At 35.5% G+C, this 14,090-nt stretch overlaps 1 protein-coding gene and 1 long non-coding RNA gene across 2 annotated transcripts; one reads left to right on the forward strand and one right to left on the reverse strand.

Annotated features, from left to right (window-relative positions):
- The first annotated feature begins 382 nt into the window (after positions 1 to 382).
- Positions 383 to 3,816, forward strand: LOC130976839 (uncharacterized). Its single transcript, XR_009084778.1, has 5 exons — positions 383 to 689; positions 1,831 to 1,922; positions 3,040 to 3,138; positions 3,327 to 3,410; positions 3,510 to 3,816. It is a non-coding gene; the product is annotated as an uncharacterized LOC130976839 (long non-coding RNA).
- A 5,082-nt stretch (positions 3,817 to 8,898) lies between these two features.
- Positions 8,899 to 11,017, reverse strand: LOC130975431 (protein FAR-RED ELONGATED HYPOCOTYL 3-like). Its single transcript, XM_057900230.1, has 5 exons — positions 10,666 to 11,017; positions 10,507 to 10,516; positions 10,327 to 10,410; positions 9,103 to 9,646; positions 8,899 to 9,015 (listed from the first exon to the last, which is right to left on the reverse strand). The coding sequence occupies exons 1-5, from the start codon at positions 11,015 to 11,017 to the stop codon at positions 8,899 to 8,901; spliced, it is 1,107 nt and encodes a 368-aa protein (XP_057756213.1).
- Between the last annotated feature and the right edge of the window lie 3,073 nt (positions 11,018 to 14,090).

A 14,090-nucleotide genomic window follows, 5' to 3' on the forward strand; every position in this document is an offset into this window, starting at 1 on the left:
CAAAGAACCACCCTTAATCTCCCTTTTCTTTGGCGATTGAAAAAGATCCCCCTTTCCTAAAAGCACAACCCTCAGCAACTTCATAAAAAAAGAAAGAAAGAAAGAAATGTAAAGAGAAGAGGGGGAGAAACGGAGAATAAGAGGGAAAGGAGGAAGGAGCCACCCGACGCTGCTGAGTTCGCCGCCGCCGTCGCATTGCCGTGCCGTCGGAAAGCCAAAACCGCAAGAGAAAGAACCGTGAAGAGAGAGGGAGACCGCATCAGCTCACCACGATGCCAGCGCCGTCGTCGTCCTCATCGCGGGTCTTCACCGTCGCGTCTTGCCACCGCCGCCACCACTAAGCTTGCCGTCGTCGCCACTGAAGCCGAAGAGAGAGAGAGAGAGTTCGCGAAGAGAGAGAGAACCACTCACGAAGGAGAAGAACGGCGAAGAGTGAAGGAGAAGCAGAAGACGATGAACGCAGGGGAGAAGGAGGAGGTCCGTTCTCGCACCGTCCTGCTCTGCCGCCACCGCTGCCATCGATTGGGGTCAAGCCGTCGCCGTCGCACCCTGTTCCCGTCGCCATTAGGGTTTGCTGCTGCTGCCATTGATAGATCTGCCGCTGGGAGGAGCCGAATAGGGAGAGGAGGTCACCGTCGAACATGCCGCCACCAGTTACAATCGTCGCCGAAACCGGGACAGATTCACCGGTAACTCTGCTTCTTTCTTTCTTGAATTAGGATTAGTTATATGTTGATTTTAGTGTTAATTTGATTTGGTTAGGATTATTTGCTGTTGTTAGTTGAGTTTAGGTTAGAATTAGTGTTTGTTTATACATAGTTAAACTTGCTGTTAAGAGCTTCTTGAGTTTGAATTTCAATTTGTTTGGATTGATTGACTGATACTTTGCTGAGTTCCTGCGAAACGCTGCTGATTTTTCATGTCATTGGTGCTGAATTTTGATTTGGTGTTGCAAAGAATGCTTGTTAGTGCTATTTTGTGTTGGTTATGCTTTTGCATGCCAAGTGTTCGACAATATGCCAAGTGTTTTGAATATGTTTCACCATACTAATCCGAACAATTTCAACAATGTTTCACCAATTGTTTTTATCTACTATATCTTAGTCGGCAATTGTTTGAAATGAATGAATATTGTCATATTAATGTTTAAATTAGAGCAAAATAAAGATCAAACGCATCAAAATGGAGTGGTATAACAAATTAATTAGTAGAAATACTTAAGCTTTATATAACAAATATTTTTATACTCTTATTTGCTTTGCAATGCTTTTAAGCATCTATCCCTGAAACATGCTTTGCAATGTCTAAGCCAACTATATTCCAAGAGGCTCTGTTTTGTTTTCTCAGTGAGGAAAGGAACTTACTTTATTATGATAAGACCTTATTTTGTTAATAACGGGCAAAGCATAGTGTGATAAGACCATTTATTCATTTCATTTCATTTTAGTTACATTAGTGATTGTAATGGTCGAACAAATGAACTAGTAGACTCCATTTCTTATAGTGCAATAAGATCTGAAATGAGTTTGTTTCAAATTAAAATATGTTCCATTTCAATTTAAAAGATCTGAATGAAGTTTGTTTCATTGATCGAATCTAAAGTAAGCATTCTATCTAGTTATTAATAAAAATATATTTTATTAATAACTAGAATGTTTATATCTTATTTATGTTATATGATAAAATTTATAACAAAATAATTTATTACTAATTACTTTATTACCTCTGTGGTATATTATAAACACTTAATAATTCTACACTTAAACTAGCTAGCTTTATCTTATAGGAGACTCATAATTAATGCCATCTTATCTTTACTATCTGTTCCAGACTTATTACTTCAGGCAAGGGATCTTATTTCGAAGATCACCGAGGAGAGGAGTTCTATTATTGATCAAAATAAAAGACCTCTGCAAGAACTGGTACAGAATTTATTTAGAAGATAAATAATTCTTTTATGCATGTGCTTACACTAGTTATGTTGAACTTTTTTATAAAAACTCTTTTATCCTCTGAACACAAAAGGAAACCTGATGAGTTTTCATGTTCTAAAATAATATCCTTACTTTTCAGATTACAAGAAATAGTATGCTATTCAATTTGTGGTGTTTATAGCTGTTGTTACTGTTTGTTTTCTTTTTTCCTAAACTTATTAGTTTAGTTGTTAAACACTCATAACTCAACTAATGCACCTAGTTCTAGAGCTACTTCTTATATTTTGATAATTGGCCCCTGTATTATATCTAGATATAGAACAGCTTCCTTAAAATGTGGTAAACACAAAAAATAGAAGTACATTAACAAATAATCAGAAACCATAATGCAATACATAGCATTAGAGTTACTCATTTACTTCTACTTTTTTATACAGCCAAGAACAAAAAAGAACCAGCATAATCAAACCAACAAGAACCATAACAAAACTAAGAATACCTAAACATGTAAACAAGGTACCATGAATTCTAAATGTGCCACATATAACACTAAGGACGTGGACAGTAGTGTATGTATGAATACTTGAATTATTGTGCATTATGAAAAAGGATGAAGAGCAAACTTGGTAGCTTAATTGAGTATTATTTTTGAGTTTTATTTTGCTTTTGATTATGCCCAAAGGGTGTATTTGTGTTTGTGTGTGTGTTTAAGAGATTTATAAAATAGTTTTTGTGAGGCAAATTATTAAACAGCTGGTTATGGTTATGGGACAAAATCTAAACAAATTGATATTGTTGTGATCTACCTAATGCTGCTGTTGGTGCATATTGGACTCATTATATTGTGGTTGGAACTAAACTTTGGAGAGTGTTTGTGAAGGGGTTCCTATGATTTGTATGCTTTGTTTTGGTGATCAAAAGGTGAATGCTAAAAATGTGAGTGCTGTTTAGATGGTTGGGGTAAAATTTGAGGGAAGGTTGAGAGGGTTGAGATAAAGATAGTTATTAAGAGAATAATGAGTGGGGATGAAGGAAAGGAGATTAGAGGAAATGTCTTGAATTTGAAGGAGAATGCAAATGAAGGGAGCTCTTGTTCTGTTTTCAGGTTCTTGCAGCCACTTAAGTTCTAGGTCAGGAGGGTCAAAGTTGGTTTCAGGATACTGCTGATGCTATAACTGTAAGGCAGTTTCAATGGCTAATTAAGGTGCTAAGCTATTTCATTATCATGTACTTTATTTCATGTATTAATCCTAACACATATAGTCTAATTGCTTGCTTGTTGACAGAGAATATAAAACTTTGTATGTGCTATGTATGTTGTTCTGTTGACATATGGTATACAAAGTGGTGTTAGTTCCATTTTTTAATTAATGACATGATTATTTGTTGTAGGATCCAAGAGCAAGGAACATTGAGGATGTATTGATTCTTTCTGGGGATCACCTGTATAGAATGAACTACATGGATTTGATTCAAGTAAGTCATCATCACCATCATTGTATCTAAGATTTTAACTCCAAATTCAATTTGTATTTTAAAAAATTAAAATGACTTCATATTCTTTCTACACTTCAGGTTCACCGGGAGAACAAAGCTGAATTAGGAATTGACTGTAAAAGGAGGTGTGGATGAAAGGTTGGTTTCTTTGTTAGAGACACTATTGACATGTTTATGTAGTAGTTGATAATTTTATTCTTGATGAATGATGATCTCTTTGAAGTATAGATGATGTTCTTCTCTAATCATGTAGTTTACTTATTTTGACTCTGACTTATAGAGAATTTTGATTTTTTCAAAGATGCTGCCACCAATGTATCTCTGGCAGTTTCAAGGCGAGACATGGCAACACAAATGATAAATATATTATTTTATTTTTCAGTTATTTTTGTTATTTTTGTCGCAAGTTTAGACTCAATAAATGAAAAATATTAAGATTTATAGTATTAAACAAATTCAAAAAAGGCCAAAAAATGTATCTTTAAAATTAAATAAAAAAATCAGCGCTTTTTAAAAGGAAAATCCAATTTTTTTAAATTTGTATTGAAATTAGCGGCGGTTTTAAAACCGCCGCCAAACAGTTGCAAACTTTAAAAACGTGTTAAATAGCGGCAATTTGTAACCGCCGGTAAACATGCGGGAAATCGTTGCACTCTCATTTAGCGGCGGTTTTTTAACTGAATGCCGCAAAATACTGATTAGCGGCGGTTATACCAGCGGTTACTAGAAACCGCCGCAAAACCTAATCCCCGCGCCAATATCCAGGGCGTTTCCCATAGCCGCCGGCATTTGATTTTGCGGCGGTTTAAAACCGCCGCTAATCATAAAAAAAACCGCCGCAAAGCAGCGTCTCTGCTGTAGTGATAGTAAAGCCCAGAAAAGTGAATTTTAACTAAAAACTAATAAAAATGTAATAAAAACTAACTAAAATATACTAAAAATATACTAAAAATAATGCCAAAAAGCGTATAAATTATCCGCTCATCAGAGTTCCGATTCAAGTATGCATGCCTCTGTCCCAGACAACAACACCAAGCCCTGTGCCAGAAATTGAACCATCCCCCCCAAAGTCCCTGAGCGAAAAAATTAGTGAAGAAAGAACTAAAAGGTGAGGAATAATATTTGGGTGTATTTGATTATTATTATTTGGGTGTATATATTCAGAATTGAGCTATTATTGACTTTTTTATAATTTGATTCATTTTCTCTAACCCTGTAGCACTCCACAAACCCAGAACTTGATGAAAGCACACCCATAGTGCCACCAGCTCCATCTAAAGTGTAAGTTCAGCACAATATAACTCTCTTTAAATATCATTCATCTATTCTTATTCTTATAGTACCTTACATGTCAACATGCAGTAATCCAGCCCCTGAAGCCACTGCTGCATTGAGGATGATGGCCCACACAGCATCCTACGTACCTAAAGAATTTTTTATGTCATCATTTAGCTTTGACTTCATTGATTCAAGTCAAGAAGAAATACTGACCCAAGAGGGGTAACCAAGATCTCAAAAAGGAAAAAGTCCTGAAATACCAATACTAATCGAACAATTAGAGGAGCTGGTGGAGAAAATTGCAAACAGTGAGGTAAAGGCAACAATGGATTTTGCAGAGGGTAAAAGTCCCTCGATCGAAAAGCAGCCTGCGGGCCAAATTTTTGAAAAGTTTGAAATTCTTGCAAGGAGCAAAGAAATGTCGGGTGACATGAAAGAAAAGTGTTACTTGTGGGCCACACGTGTAAAAACATACGCAGATGGAAGTACTAATAATTATGATCCAGTGGTGCACCCTCAATGCCCAAGAACCATTGCTATTGTCAAAAGTCCACTTTACGTCTCTAAAAGCTAGTTCATATATTAAATCTGAGGAATATTAGAATAAGATTATTGATTTTATTATGACATATGACTGTAATGTTGATTGGTTTTTTATTTTTCTAGATTATCAATGCTATGTGCCTGATCCAAAATCAACAAAATATTCGAAGATTTGAAGAAGAAATTTACTGTCTCTCCTCCTAATATTGTAAGGTGTATTATAATCAAATTTGGGTATATTTGTGTAATCTTTTGGGTGTATTAAATATTTTTTTTTGGTGTTTCACAAATCTTGTAGAACATGGCTATTGAGAATCATGTAGGTGGAAAATGCTTACAGCCAAAATAAAAAAAAGTCATTTATAATTGAAGACTACCAAATGTTCATACCCTTTTTGGACTTGAAAAAATTAGCATCACATCCATATGTAAGTTTTCGTTTCTAAAACTTCTTATCACAATTCTTTGGTTATGTGCCAATCAAACTAAAATACTGTTCAATGTGATCATGCTTCAGATATTTGCACCTGTTTGCTATTTGGAGCATTGGTGGTTATGGGTGGCTGATGTTAGAAAGAAAAATTTTTTTGTCCTTGACCCATATCACAAGACATGTCCCTCCGAACCCAGAATGAAGCTAAATAAATTTGTTGTAGGTTGATTCTATTTTTTGTGTTTTAATATTTAGGTGTATTTCTGTTCAAAATAAGGTGTAATTTGTTATCCTTTGTTTTTTGTTTCTAGGGGTATATCATTTCCAAAATGAGGGTATATGTTGGGGGCACCTCTAAAAAAAACGATCGTGAAATTGAACCGCCATACATCGACATTTAAGGCCAAAAAATAAGGTATAAATCTTTTACTCTAAAAATTATGTTTTCTCTTGCTGTCCTATTTTAATTTGCTAATTTATTTTTGGTTTTCAGCTATGATTGTGCTGTTTATTTAATGAAATGGATTGAAATAATTCAGTCTTAAAACATAAAAAGGGGGAAGTATGAGTGGGACAATTGGACTCAGGTAATTATGTTTAAAACTATGTAACTCTCTATTAGTTTACTAAATTAACAGAGTTGATTAAAAGAATATTCTTTTAAACTGTAGGCAGAGGTGGACCACTTTAGAGTAGAATTTGCTTCTTGAATTCTGTTTCATAAAATGAATCGAGAGAGAGAGAGAGAGAGAGAGAGAGATACAGCCATTAGGGGAAGTGAAGCAGTGAGATTGTCCAAGCCATCTGCAGTGTTGTTAAGTCTATATTGTCAAATAGATTCATATGATATTGACAGTGATTAACTTTAATGTTATGTAGTCTTGGAATAGTTTGAACGTAGTATTGGAATAGTTTGAACACTTCGTGTAAATTTTGTGAATATTTAATCCAGTTTGATGAGTTTGGAAAACTCTAAGCTAATATTTGATGATGAACAAATATTATTGAAATAATTAATTACAAAATTATTAATTTAATTTTCACTTAACATATGTTAATTAATAATTTTGTGATGCATGTTTTCTTATTGGGCTGAACAGAAAAGAAAAATTATTGCAAGTCCAATATGCTTAAAACCATTCAGCCTTATTTAATGTTTCCTATATTATGTGGCTGAAGCAATTTATGATATTTGGGCCAGAAATTTTGCTTAAGCCCAATTGGTTAAATCCATCAGCATTGATGCAAGAATATATGATGAGTATGACTGAATTGATTATTATGTTACTTGGGCCAAATTGATCCATTATTGCTACAAGCCCAAATTAATCATGTTTTGCTATACAACTGAATGCATGATCCGAAAATAATCAATCAGGAAAGCAAATGTTGTTATTGCCTTATGCCTTCAACGGATCTTACACTTCACCATGTAATGGAATTCAAATTTCATTAAAGTGAAGTTAATATATGCATTGGAAACATAAGAGAGAGTTGGTCATTGATTTGATGGGCATCATTAAGCTACACGTTGCTCAGTAAAAAGGAAGTGGACATTTATTTTACTTGATCAAAATCCATTAGTTAATGTTCAAATTTCTCTTTCTTCTCTCTCAACTTTCTTCATCTCTTTTGGTCATTACACAGCAGCCATGGAAGCTACATTGAGCTACCGAAAAGAAGGAAATGCACATCTGAAGACCATCACAATGATGGCAAGAAAACATAAAAAATGTAGTGGCTGAGATTCTTATCACTTATGGTAAGATATGGTGATGAAATCTTAGATTCTCCATACCAAAAATGGTAGAAGGAGATTCGGCCAACAAGGAGAAGATCCTTGGAGGGATGGCTTGTCTCTGATTCTGCTCTACCACCACAGGAAGTAGCTAGGGTGGCTACATGATGGAAGAGGCAGAGATTAGAGCAGATAAAGCCATCATCATCATGAAGCATCAAGGGCCAGAAATTCATCTTGGAGAGCAAGCGAAGGATGGAGCGCTCAGATTGATGGAGAGTGATGACCAAGGAAGGACTAGAGGTAATTGCATGTTGGGTTTTGCATGGGTTATCTCTTCTCTCTCTCTCTGGCCGAACCGGTTTTGTTTTTGGAGAAGAAGAAGTTGGCTTGGTTTTTGGCTTCAAAGGTGGAGGCTTCCCTCTTCTATAAAAAGAGAGAACAGCCACGGTTTGGAGCAAGGAGAAAGAAGTTAGAGTGCAAGGCACAGGGTTCTCAGAGCTACCTGAGCTAACAATTTTTCTTCTCCTTCAATGTATTCTGTTTTGTGATTTTTCTATTTAATTTTGTCATGTCTTGAGTCTCATGGAAAATGGAAAACAGTGAGATTTGTATGAAAAAGCCATAGAGCGGAAAAAGGCAGAGAGTGCAAAATTAAAAGAAAAAGCCATAGATGTCCTTAGAGTTCATTTGTACATCTATGTTGTGTTTCATGATTCTGTGGGAATCTCCTTGTAAGTTGGGTTAGCAGTTTACAGTCTGTAATCAAGAAGATCATAGTGAAATTCCATCATTGTTGTGATAGAGACTGGATGTAGGCTGCACTGCACTTAGCAACTGAACCAGGATATATCTGGGTGTAATTTTCTCTTTCTTCTACTCCATTTCTGTTTCTACTGCACAAGAGCTAAAACTGAAAATATCTCGTGCCAAGTGACGAGACAAAAATAAAAGTCTCGTGGCTAGGGACGAGACAAAATTAAAAGTCTCCTCAAAGACCAGCAAGTATAAACAAGCAAGAAAGGGGGCTAAGATTTAACCCCCCCTTCTCTTAGCCACAGAAAACCATCACAGTTCTATATATATATTTTTTTTGCATAAATAAACTGTTTGTGCTGTATTCAAAAGCTGTAAATTACAGGTTCAAAAAAATGAAGGAAAACAACACCAAACATACTGATATGCCCAATTACTTTAATAATACACCCAAATATAATCGGTACACATCCGAAAAGAGTCCTCACATATTTCAATTGAAAAACCAACAAAGAGGTATGGGAAGTCAGAAACTTAAATTGTTAACCTCTTTAGGATTTGATTATATATAGTAAAATTAAAACAAACAAATATAAACAAAACACTAATTTCTAACATAAACAGCAGCATCTGAAAAATATAAAAAAAAGAAAAATGTCAAACACAAGAGAATGCATAAATACACCTAAAACACTAAGCATTACACCAAAATACTGTCACTATACACCCAAAAATCTATCCCTAGCTACTGGATCCCTGAATTGATAATTTATAACATGTTCGTGATATTGGTTGGAATTTGGTTGCACCACTGATGCAGCATAAAAAAGGTTTAACTGCAAAAAATAAACTCACATATTACCAAAACTATTAACAAAAAAATTAAACTCAATTACCACCTATTTAAAGAACATCACTTTTACCTCGCTTAGAACTTTCATTTTCTTCTTCTTTGAGGCATTTGCAATCTGTTTGTCCAACTTTGAACCTAGCCTATTTTTTGGATGTCCTCTTGTTCGAACCATTGGAGGGCTTTGAAGCTCGTTAACAGATTCTAAGCTATCATCTTCGTGAGATAACGAACATGTCCCCTTCCTTTTAACTTTTAGTTCTTCCATCTCAACCACGACATTATCGTAGGCACAGTGCAGAATGGCGGTGAGCACCTCGAATTCTGATGTAAATTCACATATATTTTGCGAACGAAACAACAATTCGTCAAATCTCTTGCTTCTTGGTGCCAACAATTGCGCATCGTGGTTGCTCTTGATGTGTGTGTGTCTCTTCTTTACATTCTTGCTCCATCGTTCCAATATGTATCTTGGTGACACTTTGGTTACTCGTTCAAAGCTCAACACGCTTAGGGAGTGACGGCACAATATCCCTCTTGACTCGAATAATAAGCACTGGCATTTAACTTGGGCTGCTACCGAGTCGTACGTAACTGCAAACTCGTTGAATGCTGAGCTAAAAAGTTGTTCAATAACTTTGTATACGTATACTGAATAGCCTAGAGTAGAGTTCGTTAATCTTGTAATGCAATTCACCTTCTCTCTGAATTGTGCTTGGACTTCCCTGAACTTTTGGTGAGTGTACACATGTTAAAACTGGGCTTCTATGGAGGATTTTGTTGCACATGCTATGACGGTGTAAAAAGCTGCAACATTCGATTCTCTCTCTCTTTGCTCCCTGCTTCTGAGGCATTATCGTATTGTTTAACGAATTAGATAAGTGAGCTGTTCCGAGTAATGAACTTAAAAAATGCATGCATGCTCTCACTCCTTTGTGTGCTTTTCATCCCGGCCCAGAAGTGGTGATCCAGATAAATTGGAATCTATATATGACAGCCTTCGTATAGCTCTACAAATTACATCCAAATCGATCTATAATACACCCAAAAATATGCAATTTACACCTCTGCTACATATTTTAAACGTCATTACCTGAAAGCCACTTGTTGTCCACAAGACCATACTTCAACAGAAAATCATTCTAATTTCTATCAAATGATTCTTTGGTATGAGAGTTCTAAACAACATGGCTCATTTCTTGTTCGATTTCTATGTGTCCCTTGTAGCCGTTTCATTTGCCTAAAATCTTCTTCGTGATGTGCCAGATACACCAACGGTGAATTGTTGTGGGCATACAAGCCTTGATAGCCCTTTGCATTGATCGATGAGAATCTCTTTCGGAGCATTTCCTCCCATGCAACGAAGCCAACATTGAAATAACTATTTGAATGATTGAATATCTTCGTTTTTCATCAAAGTTCATCCAAGAAGTGTTGACTGACTGTGGTGATTCACCCCGAAAAAAGAACTATAAACCAGATTATACCTGAAATAAATTACGACAAAATAGAATTAAAATCATTAAATACACCCAAATAATTACTTTATACACCAAAAAAACCTCCAATATACACCTCTGCAAAAGATTCATAAAACAACATTAGTTCAGCATCATAAACCAGAACAACATATTACCTGTTTGTATTATAGGTGGTGTCAAATGAATAACATCTCCGAAATACTCACACGCAGCTCTGCTCCTTGCATCCGCCCAAAAAGCAAGCTTAATCGACTGATCGTCCTCGAGTTCGAGCTCGAAAAAGAAATTCTGATTCTTCTTTTTCATTCTTAATAAGTATTTTCCAAATTCTTTTGCATCGTCTAGTTCCGAAACATTCTGCACTTCTCTCGTGATGTAATTCCTCACGTCTCTCTCGATAAAATTTAACTCGTGGTGACCCACGGCTGCTGCAACAAATGATTGGTAAATTTTGCTTAGTCTGATACCGGCTTCCCCGTTATTCTCTATGGTATGACACACGGACATGCTTAGTTCTCTGTGTTGTTTGAGCATCTCTACTTGATTTGGACAGCAAGAATGTGAATGATGCAACACGACTTTCGAAATGATCCAAACACCAACGTTCTTCAATATGTGTATATAAATTCTTGCAGGACAATTTAAACCAGCAGAGGGATTCGTCTTCTCGGTGGGAGATATTTTTTATTTCCATTTTTCCTCTCTGCTACATGTAATCAATTGATTCTTAATTTTATTTTCCTTCTTATTTGTACTCCAAACTCTTGTAGAAAAACCTGCAGCCTTCCACTACAACACACGCGGTGGTTCCCTGCGCCGCATCTCCTGCAGTTCTATAAAACACAGCAACTAAGGGTGCATTGCGGTGATTCTTCTCCAAATTATCCTCCCAACACCAATTCGTTCTGCTTTTGCGTTGTACTCACCAAGCCCGCAGCTAACCCCAAATCGGTTTGAGATTTTCTAACCCAACCTCCCCCCAGAATTCCCCAAATCAAGTATTTCAGAAACCCGCCAAAGTAGAAAGCGGAGCGCGCGAAACCCTTTCCTACTCTACCGTGGCCGAATCTGTGACCGTGGAGTCTCTTGGCTGTCGATCCAGCACTCATACATGCACCCATCCTCGCCGCCGTTCTCCTTCGGACACCACTACCAGCTGAACCGTGCTTCTCGTTGCCGGTGGATCCATCGTTGACCAGCTTCGTGGTTTACAAATCTGGTATGTACAAAACCCCTCTTTTCTTGTAAGGATCTAGCTTGTTAAACCGTTTGTTAGCTCTATCTCATATGAATTGCTAGCTCTGTTCTTATTCGACCATATCTAGAATTATAGTAAAAAATAATGAATCCTGTTATCAAGAACTAATAAAGAAATAATAGACTGGTTTCAATTTGAGTATAAACAATATCAATCCAAAGCTGATTTAGTGGGACTAATTAGGAACTTTACACAAATTTCCATTCAAACAAAAACCTATTCATTCGTGCCACAAAATTCCAAAGAGGGAATCAATTTTCTGCAGTGTCTTGTTATGTTGCATATTTGAAACTACAAATTGAAGAAAGTGAACATCTATAACAATCTTTTTTATATGTCTTCCAATTTCAAACTGGTGCATTATAAAACATAGAACCAATCCCCTTTTAATTTGCATTCTAAAAGTGAATCATACATACAGAACAATATTCTGACTTGGTATAATTTCTAAGGGGATTATCCTCTCTATCTGCCACTTCATTACATTGTTCTGTTTCTCTCAAATTTCCCTTCCTTATTTCTTTTATTATGAAAACCTCACATGCCTTATTATAATACGTGTCACCTAAAGCTTCAACAATATGGTATGATCAAAGAATAAGTAATTATTTAATAGAGAATTAAATCATGGGGTGATAATGAAGATCATAGGTAGGAGTTACTGTCAATTTAATTAAGATGTTGGTCGAATGCCATTAATGTGTATTTAACTTTTATTCATTCTAATGATTGACTTGGTCATGTAAGAGTTTATCTCATGGTGGTGGTGGTTAACACTAGCCGTGTCAGACTGCATATGTAATGGAATAGTCAATATTAGACCAATAAAAAACACATGCTGGTTGCCAGAAATCCCAATGTTAGTTCTAGACTTCTAGTCTTTGATTACCAAATACAATACTAAGTCCCATTCCCAGTGTTAGTCTCAGTACCCCTTACCAAAAGTCACCTAAAAATGTTGTGGATTTTAGTTCCTCTGGTTTCAATTTTAATGGTAGGTAGCAGTTGGCATAGGTCGATGCTACTTTTGTTGTCCTAGATCTATACCGTGCTCTTGTTATGAAACTTGAATTTTGATATTGAGGATGCCAAATTTACGAATTTTTATTCTGATTTGATTTTGATATAGTGCTTTCCCTTCTCCAATATTGAGATGTGCTTATCTTTGTATAAACAAAATCCTTTGATCACAAGGCATTACTAAGCTGCAATTTGTTGAGCACTTCAGGTGGGATTTGAAATCGGGGTTTTTTTTAAGAGAAAAAAATTTCTGATTTTACTGTTTTACTCGAACATAAACTAATTGAAACCCAAAGAGTAACTGAGGTTAATTTTATATGGAAACCGGCTAGAACCATGGATGGGCATTAGGTACTTGAGACAAAAAGGAAAAAATCTTAGAGAATTGGGTTTATATGTTAGAGCAAAATTTTTCTATTTCTTTGGTCTGAAATGAAGAAATTTTATCCTTTTATGGGATGTTGGAGTGTTGAAAGTTGAAACTAATTTTAGCACGAAATAGTTTTATGCTTAGAGTTACCATTATTTTACTTCTTTGTATTTGAGAAAAATTCGAGTTCAAACTACAACTATTAAAATAAGGCAATGTTTATGGTTCTTAAGAATGAAAAACCATATATTATAAGTGGATCTTTTCAAATTTTTTTTCTCATTTCAAAGGTTAAAGTACGATCTTTTATCATATATTTTATAAATAAAATAAAAAATATTGATAGATTAAATATTACACTTTACACGCTCAACTGAAAAAAATTGAAATGACACAGTCTCATATAGTGGCTCAGTTTCTATTTCTAAAGTTTGATATGTGTAGGACTGTTATCTTTGCAAAGAACTCAAGTGGGTTATATCATATGTAGCATAGTAGACCTTTTAGATTATTACTCTTGTTTCTCAGTTCCTGTTATCTTATTATTACTTATTTCTCATCCCAACACACACTTATCAATTACTCATACATATAGAAAGAACACAGCTCCTGCTACTATTCACAATCAAAAGGCCTAAGCTACCAATGGAAGTCATTGTTAAGAGTAGAGAAAAGTGCTGAAAGGACTAAGTTGCAACATTGGCCCAGTTAAAAAAATTTCCTTTATCCCCTTGTCCTTTACCCCTTAAATATTTCCTTCTATCCCCTAACTATGTAGAAATATTTTATGATAAGATGCAAGATTATAAATCCCATATTCCTGCTTTAGAATTCTTATTTACCAACTTTAGCTTCTGTGTTTTGTTAATCACATGTTTGTTTCCTGTTGCTCTATTCAAGACCTTAGCACAACAATCAGTACTCTGTTCAAG

The sequence above is a fragment of the Arachis stenosperma genome, chromosome 4 (assembly GCF_014773155.1).
Source record: "Arachis stenosperma cultivar V10309 chromosome 4, arast.V10309.gnm1.PFL2, whole genome shotgun sequence".
In the NCBI taxonomy this organism is placed as follows: domain Eukaryota; kingdom Viridiplantae; phylum Streptophyta; class Magnoliopsida; order Fabales; family Fabaceae; genus Arachis; species Arachis stenosperma.

Coding starts and splice junctions, on each gene's coding strand:
- LOC130975431 (XM_057900230.1), bottom strand. CDS start 11,017: ATGTCCGTGTGTCATACCATAGAGAATAACGGGGAAGCCGGTATCAGA. Junction 9,647..10,326: donor GCAAAGGGCTATCAAGGCTT/GTATGCCCACAA, acceptor ACAACTTTTTAG/CTCAGCATTCAACGAGTTTG. Junction 9,016..9,102: donor AAATGAAAGTTCTAAGCGAG/GTAAAAGTGATG, acceptor TATTTTTTGCAG/TTAAACCTTTTTTATGCTGC.